This window comes from Amborella trichopoda, chromosome 2, assembly GCF_054954075.1.
Source record: "Amborella trichopoda isolate Santa Cruz 75 chromosome 2, AtrichopodaSantaCruz75HAP2 v2.0, whole genome shotgun sequence".
In the NCBI taxonomy this organism is placed as follows: Eukaryota; Viridiplantae; Streptophyta; class Magnoliopsida; order Amborellales; family Amborellaceae; genus Amborella; species Amborella trichopoda.
The window spans coordinates 51,517,195-51,529,406 of NC_142337.1; the positions used below are offsets into that span (position 1 = coordinate 51,517,195).

The following is a 12,212-nucleotide window of genomic DNA, read 5'->3' on the forward strand; positions in this document are numbered from 1 at the left end:
GGGTAATGTCATATTTCAGATAAATAATGTTATATTTTTTTAATAATAAAAATATTTTTATTAAAAATATATTATATTATAAACCAATATGTTTAAAATTTGTGGAGTAGAATTATAAAATGACATGCAGCGTAATGGCATAACGCTTTAAATGGTAGGCGGCATTTTTGGCATGGACCCTTTAAAAGGAGGAAATCTGAGAGAGAGACTCCACTCATTTGGGGAATTTTTTCGCTCTCTTGGAACTCCACCGTTCGTAGGGTTTCTTTCCGACGATTTTTGGCAGCAATTCCGGCTACTAATCTGCCCTTGTTTGAAACTCAAGTAAGTATATTCAACCGTTACTCGGCTTGTTTGATTTATTGTTGGAAAATATAAAAATTCGGATTTTTTTGTTTTTTTTTGCCAAAAAATATTGTAATGAGTCTTGAATCTCTAGATTGGCGATCGTTCGCTCTCAATCCAATATCCATTAATTGGAGGTGATTTTTTTCATGCATTTTTTCATCTTGTAATGAGTCTCGAATCTTTTTGAGATTTAATGCTATTCCTTAAGATTGGTGACGCTGTCTTTTTTTTGCCGGGGGGAGGGGGTAGTGGTTTCTCCAAATTTAGTGTATTTTCCCTATTTGGTTTCTCCAAATTTAGTTCTATTTTCCCTATTTACTGTTATTTGTGGTTTGAGATTAAATGTGGCCGGATGGTCCAAATTTAGTGTTATTTGGATTTACTATTTAGTGATATTTCTGAATTTATGTACTGGTTTATTTCATTCTCCTACATTCTGGAATTTGGAGGCGCCTTACTAAACAATCAAATTAGAGCCTACCTCAAAACTTTAATTAGAAGAGATTGTTTTGATACCCAAATATCATCAAATTGATCATCTCAACATCAAGATGCATGGACATGAGAAAAAAATGAATTTCAAGTTTTGGAAATGGTGTATCTTGTAATGCATTTTTTGACCGTCATTTTTTAAGATTTTCGAGTTTTCATAGATTTGATTGATCTACACTATTTTTGAAGCTTTAAATTTTATAACTAAAGATAGAAAATATAATTTAAGGCTATCACAAAACTTTCCAGCATTGAAACTATATTTCTCGATACTATTTAAAGGTGGGCTCAAATTTGATTGTTTAGAGCCTCGGCTCTATACAAACTGCACCCTATATATATATATATATATATATATATATATATATATATATATATATATTTATTTATTTATTTATTTTTATTTTATTTTTTTTATTAGACCGGCCGATAGGTGAATCGGTCCAGTTTAGCAGGTCCAACTGTATAGGTATCCTCACGAGTTCGGTAACCAGTCCGGTCTTGACAACACTGATTAAGAGAAGAAGAGAAAGAGGAAGAAAGTACAACTTTACGTGGTTCGGTCTCGTGGGCCTACATCCACGATTGAAGGGCTATTTTGTTATGCCCATTATTTCATTCACCCAGTATTAAATAGATGATACAAGATTAGGCGGTCCATAAGGCCTAGGCGCATCGCCGCGGCCAATCTGGGCGGTAGTCCCTAGGCGACCGCCTAGGCAGGTGCCCAACGCCCAGCCCACGGTGGCCGCCCAGGGCCTGTGCCCCGTCTAGGCGGTGCGGAACTCGTCTAGGCGGTTGCCCCGCCCAGAGGCGGAATTTTTTTTTTTTGGTTCAAAGTTGATAAAAATTGATCTATTGGGGGGTTTTTTAGAAGTTGATAAAAACATCAACCATTGATATTAGATTTAATTTTGGATGTTTATAAATCTATTGGGGGGTTTTTTAGAAGATTTTGAGTCCTTAGAAGCATCTTTGACTGGGCATCCTTTTTGGATTCGACTGAGCAACCCAAGTTCTGGGCGCCTGCCTAGGCCTAGGACCCGCCTAGCGCTTTTTAAAACTATGAACTAAATAGAAACTGATTCCCCAAATGTCTCCTAAATATATCAACAAGATATTCTTCACATTTAGTTACCCAAAACATAGGATTTGGGCAATCAATGTATCATATTTGGGTAGCTAGCTGTACACTGTTACATTTCAACACTCCCCCTCAAGTTAGCACGCTGATATCTATCAAGTCCGACTTGGTTAATGTTTCTTGAAACTGTAACCGTGTACAGCTAGCTACTCAAAAAATGTATAAGGATGATATAGTTACCCAAATCTCATGTTTTGGGTAACTAAATGTGAAGAATATCTTGGTGATATATTTAGGAGATATTTGATGAATTAGTTTTTATTTAGTTGTTATTTTGTGTCTTCCATTTAATAACAGGTGAATGAAATAATGGGCATAACAGAATAGGATTTCAACCGTGAATGTAGGTCCAAGAGACCGAACCACGTGAAACTGTATTTTCTACTTTAACTTCTTCTCTTCTTGCCTCTTCTTCTCAATATCTTCTACATGGTATCAGAGCAACTGATTATCCACGACCTGTTCTTCTCTTCTTGCCTCTTCTTCTCAATGTCTTCTACATAGCATCAGAGCAATTGATCATCCATGACCTGTTCCATCCTAGTAGCACAATTTCTCTCTTTAGAAGCAAATCTCTTTTCCTTTTTTTTTGGATACTGTTAACAACTTTATTGAATGAACTAGTAAGGTACAAGAGCGTGGTTCTTCAAAACGGGACCAGGAACAAAAAGCAACAAAAGGATGGCCTCAACAGAAGCCCAAAAACAAAAAGAAGAAAGGTAAAACAGGTAAAGAACAACACCGACAACACCTCCCTATCTAGCTACGAGCCCTTTGCTGAGGGTGCAATCCCCGCTCCTTCTTTGGCAAGGGTGTCCGCCATCACATTGCTTTCATGCCAAACGTGACTCCAAGATATCGAAATGCTAGAGTAAAGGTGAGCAATTTCTTCAAAGGTGTTGGCTAAAGACCACACGTAGGAGGCAGCCGTCGAGGCCCAACGGATGACATTGAGGGAATCCCCTTCGACAATAAGCAAAAAAGTCCATCCCATAGCATGCACACGCAGGCCTTCGAGATGGCGAGGGCTTCAGCAGTTTGAGCATCAACATGACTTATAGATTTGGAAAAAGACGCCAAAATTTGGCCCTTGTGGTACTGTAGGAGACCTCTTATACCCGACTGTCTGGGGTTGCCTAGGGAACACTCTTCAAAGTTGAGGTTAATGGTTCCCGAGGAAGGCGGCAACCAGAGGAAGGATCTAGAAGCCCTGGTGTGCACAATATGGAGGAGAGGCATCCATGAGAGGTGGAAGGCTGACCTTTGAAAACTTTGTGGTTGGATACCCAGAAGGAGACCAGGGATTTAATCTGGTCGAATAGCACTTTACGGGGCTTGAAAATTCCTTGAAAACTCTGATTGTTCCGCTCAATCCAGACGGATCAAAGAAGGGCGATAATGGACGCCTTCCAAAGCAAATGGCTCGAGACCCCCCAAGGGAGAGACTAAAAAGAGGAAAAGAGGCAAGGGATTGAAGAGGGGAGAACCCACTGCCACTGGAACATAAGGAGGAGAAAATCCCACAAGAAGTGGGCGTAAGGGTAGTGAAGAAAGAGGTGCAAGTTGGTCTCCTCCACCTCAAGACACATCCTGCACCAATTGGGGATGGGGATGCCTCTTCTCTGAAGGAGGTCAAAGATCAAGGCTCTTTAGTGTAAGGTCAACCAAGTGAAGAACTGAATTTTGGGTGGGACCATTGAGAACCTGGCCCGAGCAGCATGAGAAGGGGGATTAAGGGGAAAGGTAGGGGGTTTGAGATGGTTTACGATAGAATGATGAGACATAAAAGGTGCTTGAGGGGGAGGAGCACCTAATAAGACTGTCGAAACCCCTCTAGGGGATAAAATATTGTTCCAACAATTGAGATAGGTTAAGAAATTCGTCCAGTTCAACTTCATGAAGAGACCTCCTGAAAATGGGACTCCAAACTCTTCTAGGGCCGATGGTTTAACAGGCCTCGGAAACCAGCTCGTGCTGGTTGACTGTGATAAGGAAAAGGGAAGGGAAGAGGTCCCACAAGACAGAAGATCCAAGCCATAAATCTAATCAGAAACGAGTCCAACAGCTGTCCCTAGCAAGAATTCTAGAATTAAGTTTAAATGACTTAAGAGAACTCAGAAGGGTACTGCAAAAGCCAGAAGATCTGTTGTAGGTTCTCGAGGGAGGGAGCCAAGAGGAAGTTTGAAGGTTATATTTCCCTTACAACACTGCTTTCAAAGATGATTGGGCTGCATTGCAAAACGCCACCAACACTTTCCTAATAGAGCTATATTTGTGAGCTGCAGATCTCGAATACCAAGGCCTCTGAGATGCCGCGACGCTTGCACTTTATCCTAAGCCACAAGGTAGAACTTGCGCTTGTCACTTTCTCCTTCCCAAAGAAATTGTTTCATCAAGAAATTGAGACGCTTGATGATTGATGCCGACATTTTGAAGAGGGACATCTGATTGATCGGAGTGGAAGAAAGGGTAGCTCTGATGAGGGTCGATCTTCCGATTGGTGAAAGAACCCAACCTTTCCAGCAAGCAAATCTCCAGTCAAACTTATCGATGATATGAGCCCAGGCACTCAGTTTCGATCCCTCTATGCAACGGGGGAGACCGAGATAGGTGGAGGGGAGGGTTTCAACGGAGCAACCCCAACTATCCGCCAAAGGAAGGTTGATGCTAGGGTCGAGGGCTATCCCAATCATCTTGGGTTTCCCTAAATTTATTTTGAACCCCATAGTCCACTCGAAAAGTTTGACAAAAGCGAAACAAAACATTAGTCTCTTGAGGGGGAACATCACAGAAGACGAGGGTATCGTCGGTGTATTGGAGGTGTGATATCAAGGGACCCCTATACCGCACTGGAAGCCATGGATGAGACCATCAGTTTTAAAAGCTTTCTCAATTTGTTCAATTTCTTCTTCTGGTGCCGTTTCTAGGACCTAAACATTTCCTTTTTGAGTTTTAGTGGACTGAGCTTTATCATTAATGTTCAATTTTTTTAATCTTTTGACTAATTCATCTATGAGCTCACTGTTTTCCTCTTTTTTCTTTATTCCTTGCAAGCTAAATTTCCCTGCTTCTATTGTTGGTGGAAGTTTTGATGATATGGCATGTGACCATATGGTTGGAAGATATTGAGTAAATATTGACTTGATATATCTTTGAAAGATTTTCTGGAAAGATTGAGTAGACTTGTGCTATTTTATGGTATGCACAATATGTTGACTAGATTTAATTTATTTAATTTCTATTGATGAGAAAATGGTTTAGGAAAGGGGGATAATAGTTCGTGCACCTTCCATAATGTTTATGGCCCATCTATGGAATGGATGGCTCAGATCTCTCACCCCACAAGTCACCCTTGATCGACGGTCTATATTCAATCTCATAAAGACGACCCAATCGACGTGATCATAGGCTTTAGTCTAGTCCAATTTAACAATCAAACATGGGAGCTTGGCTATATGCCTCGAATGAATACACTCATGGGCCACCAGTGCCCCATCGAAAATTTGCCTATCTTTCACGAAAGCTCCTAAGGAGAGATGACTAAACCGAGAACTTCTTTGAGACGGGAAGCCAACACTTTGGCCAGAATTTTGAAAGTACTATTGAGGAGGTTGATAGAGCGGAAGTCCTTGAGTTCCTCAGGGCCCTCAATCTTAGGGATCAGGGTAATGAAGGTAGCATTGAAGGCTTTATGAACGAAACCTCACTCGTAAAATTCCTCAAATAAAGCCAGGATCTTTGGACGGAGCACATGCCAGAACAAGGAGAAGAAAGCAATAGGAAATCCATCCGGACCAGGAGCTTTATCTTGGTCGAGATCTTGAAAATCCCTCAAGATTTCGGCTTCGGAGAAGGGGAGTTCCAACCAAGCTGCCTTCTTGGGAGGAATGGACAGGAGAGATAGGTCGCCCAAGAAAGGTTTGGGGCCAGATGGAGCTGTAAAGAGGCTTTGAAAATAATCGATGATGGCCATGAGAATTTCATTTTGTTCTTCCAATGTAGAGTCGCCCACTTTGATGCGGGTGATCGTATTGTCTTGCCTCCTACAGTTGGCGGTCTTATGGAAAAAGGCTGTATTACGATCACCAAATTTCAACCATTTGACGCGTGATCTTTGATACTAATAAATTTCCTCTTTCTTGAGAATCGAAAAGTAATCAGACTTTAAGATAGACTGCAATTCTCTTTCAGAATCCGAGAGAGGCTTGGATTCTTCCCATTGATGCCACTGTTGAGTAGCCATCAAAGTAGAAGCTTTCAAGGTTCTAATGTTGTTGGAGAGTTTTAGAAGCTGGATGTTTCTTTGCAATTGAAAGCCTGCTCGACCTGAGACCTGAGACAAGAAAGAGTTCCACCAAATAGGAATCTGCCGACAAAAGTCGGCCTCTTTGAGCCACCATAACTCAAATATGAAAGGCCTGGGCCCTTGCGGGGCTGGGTTGGTATCAAGCAAAATTGGGCAGTGGTCCGAAGTGGGTTTGGGAAGAGCTGAGGTGGAAGAGCTCGGGAAAGCAGCGTCCCACCCGGGGCTAAGGAGGAAACAATCTAACATGGAGAGGGTGGGATCTGCCGAGTGATTAGAGAAGTGAATTGATCACCTTGCAAAGGGATATCGATCAACTGGTTGTGAGCGATGAAGTCCAAGAATTTCATCATGCCCAGAGTGAACTCCTGGAGTTTCTTTCGAAAGAGAACCTAGGGACGTTAAAATCGCTCCCCAAACACCCACTGGAGGGGAAATGGCTGCCACTTGCTCGAGCTCCTCCCACAAAAGTTCACGAAGGGAGTTCGAGTGAGGGCCATAAGTCGCCGAAAATTTCTAGAGAAAGCCATCGGCTCGTCTGGAGAGGACCACCGAAATAGAGAAGAGACCAGTAAGGGAGTGGATCAGGGAGAGAAGGGTCCCAAATGACCCAGATGTCAGCCAAAGCCCCTGAGGCGGGCAGAGCTAACCATTGGCTAGGTCTACGTCCCCATACCAATCTGATTTGGGAGAGAGGAGTCGTAAGTTAAGTTTTGCAGAGGGCGATGAGTGCCCGGTGAAGTTGGTTGATACTGTCCCAGATAGCTGAGGTTCGGTGCACATTCCATGATAAGATTAACATGGATGAATTGTTGACGGGGGTGGAGCTCTTCTAGCCGAGCGTCTAAGCCTAGACTCCGAAGGAAGCAGAGAAGGAATCACGACGTTGCTGGGTCCAGGACCCACCACCAGATTGGCCAGCTCGTGGGTTTTGGTTCTCGGCAAAATGACCTGGGGAAGGGGGTTGGCCGAAATGAAATCTTCCAGAACCTGCTCCGGGCCATCAAATTTGATGCCCACAGCTCACATCACCAGAGGATAGTCTCCCTGGGCCAGATCGAGATGTCGAGAGACCTTGAATCAGCAGGGCCGGGGGAGGTCGAAGAAAAGTGAGAAGAAGAGAGAGTGGGGGAGGGCGACCTCTCCGGAGATGAGGACTCCAAAGGAGCAGAAGGTGAAGACGGGGAAAGGGGCAAAGAAGTGAGAGGGGCAGGCGAGAAACAGAAAGGCAGGGGGTGGGCCACAAGAGGGAGGGGAGAGGATGGTGCAGGGGGGAGAGAGAAACCAGCAGACAACAGCTTGGGGGCTGTCGACGAAGGACGAGAAGACACAGGCCGCGAGCTGAAAAAGGATGATGCCGCCGAGTTGAAAAAGGATGGGGAAGCCGGTGACGCTTGCTGCCAGGCGCATAACACGTTGAAAAAACATCTGTCCACTTCCAACAAAAGAGATGGGGGAATCACACTAGGGTCCAAGACCTCCACGAGTACTTGCATTGCTCCCATGGGGAGCCTCTCTATCGATTTCCAGTAAATAGACACTTGCCTCCCACATGTGTTCCCAAGCGTCCTGAACGTGTCCACTGTCCAAGCATGGAGGGGGGTACCCAAATCTAACCCAAACCTTTTGTGCTTTGAAAGCACCACTCTCTGGTGAGTTGGGGGGAGAGAGAGATGACTGCTCCTTTGAATCTGGCTGAGTTAAACTTCCCTGCAATGGTGGCTGCACTTGCTATAGGCAAGCATCTTTCCTCCTGCTAGTCGTCTGCAAATTAAGTCGGGGATGCCCCAAAGACGCTTGGCCCATCTTTCAATCCCATGAAGGTCATCCCGACGAGGGAAAAAGGAGCCTATGAGAGTCGCAACGAGTTTGGACTTTGGATGCATGCTTCGGGTCGCAAACACCACACAGATAGTCCGGAGGATGCTGCAGGGAAGAGGGGACCCCAGCGGCAGGCTGCAAGTGGGGGAGGTGATGGTTAAGGGTTGCAGGGGGACGATCGTAGGGGAGCTCGGGGGGGTGGGGGTGGAAGACATGCGCTAAAGATTGGCGCAGAGGAGGCATGGCTTAACACATTAACAAGTATTTTCTTACTGCAGGTCTCTTTCCCTTTGCAAACCATTTCGTCAAAGCAAGCCTTGCAAGCAGATTGCCTTTTCCCTTGCAAAACCATTTCGTCAAAGCGAGCCTTGCAAGCAAATCGCTTTTTCCTTTGCAAACTTTTCCTTGCAAACTATTTCATCAAAGCAAACCTTGTAAGCAGATTGCTTGTTCCTCGCTCTCTAAAGATACTTTTCTTCTACGAAAATTGCTACTGCTATCTTCTTCTATCATGCTGGCCCTTTCTTGAAACTGAGTAATCTTTGCCTTTAATTAGGTAATCTCTGAGCCTTTTTTTCTAAATGGGGGATTAAAATTCCAGTTCAAACATTATAGTGCATGAGGGCAACAACTCAAATGTGAAAATTACTCTCATGCTTCTTAATGGAACCAATTATGAAATGTGGTCTAGAGCTGCAACCATGTATCTCAACAGCGAATGTAAGTTGGGTTTTGTGAATGGAAAAAAACCAGCCCCAAAACCCGATGATCTTACTTATGAAGAGTGGGAGTTTGGGGACAACCTCGCTAGGTCGTGCCTTATAAACTCAATGGAACCACAGTGAAGGGATGTATTTCCAGCCTACTGCTAAAGATTTATGGAAGTCTCTTAAAGAGATTTATGAAGAAAAAAATAGTGCAGCCAGGATTTTTCAAACAACAAGGAAGCCATTTAGTGAGCACATTGGAATGCTTGGAGGCATTTGAGACTCCAATAACTGCTGATATAAATAGTGGAATAAGAGAAGTCGAACAAGATAAAACCTTTGATATGTTGGCAGGCCTTGCTCCCGAGTATGAGGCCATTAGAAGTCAAATCTTAATGGCTTTTGAATTTCTTTCCTATATTTCTGTATGCACTGCTATTCAGAAAGAGAAGAAAATACCGCTTTACGTAGTTCGGTCTTTTGAACCTACATCCACAGTTGAAAGGCTATTCTGTTATGCCCATTATTTCATTCACCAATAATTAAATAGAAGATACGAGATAACAACTAAATAGAAACTGATTTCCCAAATATCTCCTAAATATATCACCAAACTATGGGATTTGCGTAACTATATCATCCATGATCATATTTGAGTAGCTAGCTGTACACAGTTACAGCTAGCTATACACAGTTATATTTCAACATGTGCCTATATGGCCTCTCCATCTTATAGAGTTTGAAGTGCCTTAGGGACATTCAAAATAAAGTGGAAGCATCTAACCCTCTGAACTGGCCATCCTGACCAAAATCATTTTGAAAATTTACATTATGGCCAACCACATTCAGTAATGTATGCATTCTGTCATTGTTTGTACATATACATGCAATAGATCCAAAAAAAAAAATACGTATACAGGTATAAGTGTGACAAATAGTGAATAAGTTTGTATGCATAATTGTGTGTTTATGTATGTCATATATGGGTGTATATATATATTTGGTTTTCCTGTTAAGTATGTTAATCTCTTTGGCAGATTAACTGCGTTTGAACCGCTGGTGGTGTGCATCCCCTGCTCATATTGTTGCCAACAGATTTATTCAGTATGAGTCATCTATCAGTACCCTGTTGGTGTTTTCTGGTTTACCACCTTGTGTGCTTTGTGAATTCGCTATCTCTACATCAAAATGAGTAAGATTTCAGAACTTAAAAATTGTCAAGTAACCTTGTGTGCTTTGTGAATTCGCTATCTCTAGATCAAAATGATTAAGATTTCAGAACTTAAAAATTCTCAAGTACTTTACCAAATGAACGAGTCTGTTCATGGAATTTCTTATTGTATTGTTATTTGAAGGAATTCTTTCTTTGTTGGGTTTTCACAGTATGGATATTACACTTTTGAGTGTCGGGATTGAATTGCTTCGCGAAACTTTGCCACTACAAGGGGGTTGTAGGCTTTATGAGCTGCAAGGATTGAAGCCATCTCTTTGGTATGAAGTGAAGATATCTTATCCAGCTTCTGTATGTATTTTTTTACTTTTTCATTCATCTTTCTCTTGCTGGCCCTTTTAGGAACTCAAACGAAGTTAGTATTGCCATAGATACCATCTAGCTTCTCCATGGAACTAAGAAGGGACAAAAAGAAGCAAAGTCTGAAAAATGGGAGGAAATTGCTAAATACTGAAAAGCTTATTTTTGAAGCTGGGAGCCATGTTTTGGTAAGATATTCACATTGATGAACGAGGTTCTTAAGTTATTTTGATTAGCATTTTTTGATGGCCTTGTTCAAATAAATTTTAAAAAATGCAGGAAATTCCTGGAGAAACAAAGATATTTGTCCTTGTATCAATCCAGCCTGAAGGTATCGTGGCAAAGCCTAATGCGCAGGAGAGGCAATTTGCCATGTTCAATATTGGTGAGCAAAAACACACCATTTCTCAGTGATCATATGTTAGCCATCTTTAAAATTATATATTTGTGGAAACTTTAACTGCCAATGCTGTTATCTACACGTTAACATTAATAGAATAGGGAATCTCTCTCTCTCTCTCTCTCTCTCTCGCTCTCTTTCTCTCTCTCTCTCTCTCTCTCTCTCGCTCTCTTTCTCTCTCTCTCTCTTTCTGCCAGTGCTGTTATCTAGGCGTTAAAAGTTAACGGAATAAGGAATCTCTCTTTCTCAATTTCTTACTTTTTTTACTCCTGATTTATATATTTTTCATTGGTTTTCTCTATTCTGTGCTTGCAATTGCAGTTTGTGATGAACTGTCATTTGGGATACCACACAATGCTTGGCCAGTCGGGATTTTAGTCATTCTGTGCATCGCGTTTGCATTTGTTATTCCCCGCTTCTTACCTTCAGGGTTACTTTCCGAGCAGTCTGGCTCAGTACTTGGCTCGTCTGCTACAAAGGCACTGTAGGAAACTTATAACATGTGATCATGTACCCAGCATCCGAATTTTGCGAGGAATGTCTTGTTTCTCCTGCATTCGAGCAGGTTTTCACATTTCTTGGAGATATTGTAGGTTATTTTGGCTTGAGTAATTGGTGATGTTCTTTCCTTGATTATAATTTTTGGAAGTTCTACACTTAACAAAAGTATGTTGAGCTCTTTAGTCATCGTCTTTTTTGTTTTTTTTTTCTTTTGTAATAACTGCCTTTTAGTGATGATTGTCAGGTGTTTGGAATTAATTGTGTTTCGGATGAAACATTTGTTCATGACGCCCATTTAGCAGGCTGGCTTCTACTTGGAAATGATCTGCACGAAATCGGTAGAAGAAAGCACAAATATGTATAGAGACGGTTTTTGGGTGTATAGACCAGCGTGAGGGCCCCTTGCTATCGGATCATAAGGATTGGCGATTCTGCACGGTTTAAACAAAAAAAAAACAAGCTTTTCATGTATGTATGCTAATGTTTATAGCAACTACTTCTAGTTGGGCTAAATGGTGTGATAGTTAATCTTGGTCAGAGGTTCGAAGTCCCCCTTCCCAATTTTTAAGGGAATTTACAGAGAATTCATGTTTGATTTTAGGAGTTAAAAATGATTCTATATTTTACGTTGAAAGTTTACTTTTTGAAAGTATATAGTAAATTTCAATTTCATCTTTTTTTTTTTTTTTTTATATTTCATCGAATTGAGTTCAAATTTGATACATTGTTACTTCTTCCCAATGTTTTGAAATAGGTGATTTCCAATCTGAATCATTAATTTGGATGGAGAATCAGTCAAATCCAAACTGGTTTTGGGATTGTATGGGTTTTAGCTTGGTTCCCCCAATTTTCTGGTTCATTCCTATTTGATTTTTTCTTTTTTTTTTAAAACCGTATCTAATGTTTAGTTTAATTTATTGCCCCATAAATTCCAATTTTTAGTTTAATTTATTTTTTAATATATT

The 12,212-nt window shown here is 41.6% G+C and overlaps 1 protein-coding gene across 34 annotated transcripts; it reads left to right on the forward strand.

The window, feature by feature from the left end:
* The first annotated feature begins 98 nt into the window (after positions 1 to 98).
* LOC18431564 (uncharacterized) lies at positions 99 to 11,881 on the forward strand. Of its 34 annotated transcripts, none has more exons than XR_016049530.1 (8): positions 149 to 324; positions 2,609 to 4,898; positions 9,853 to 10,007; positions 10,199 to 10,306; positions 10,389 to 10,534; positions 10,626 to 10,731; positions 11,068 to 11,311; positions 11,492 to 11,881. XR_016049530.1 is itself a non-coding variant. In XM_088858496.1 (7 exons), exons 3-7 carry the CDS (start codon positions 9,922 to 9,924, stop codon positions 11,232 to 11,234), a joined length of 615 nt encoding a protein of 204 aa, XP_088714622.1. In that variant the 5' UTR covers positions 140 to 324; positions 2,609 to 4,898; positions 9,853 to 9,921; the 3' UTR covers positions 11,235 to 11,784. The 34 variants fall into 34 exon arrangements, 13 of the variants coding, with proteins under 13 accessions (XP_088714623.1, XP_011622400.1, XP_020521237.2 ...); XR_016049531.1 differs by having other exon boundaries at positions 207 to 324; positions 2,613 to 4,898; positions 11,068 to 11,335; XR_016049523.1 differs by lacking the exon at positions 2,609 to 4,898 and having other exon boundaries at positions 109 to 324; positions 10,199 to 10,337; positions 10,418 to 10,534; positions 11,068 to 11,335; positions 11,479 to 11,881.
* The last annotated feature ends 331 nt before the right edge of the window (positions 11,882 to 12,212 follow it).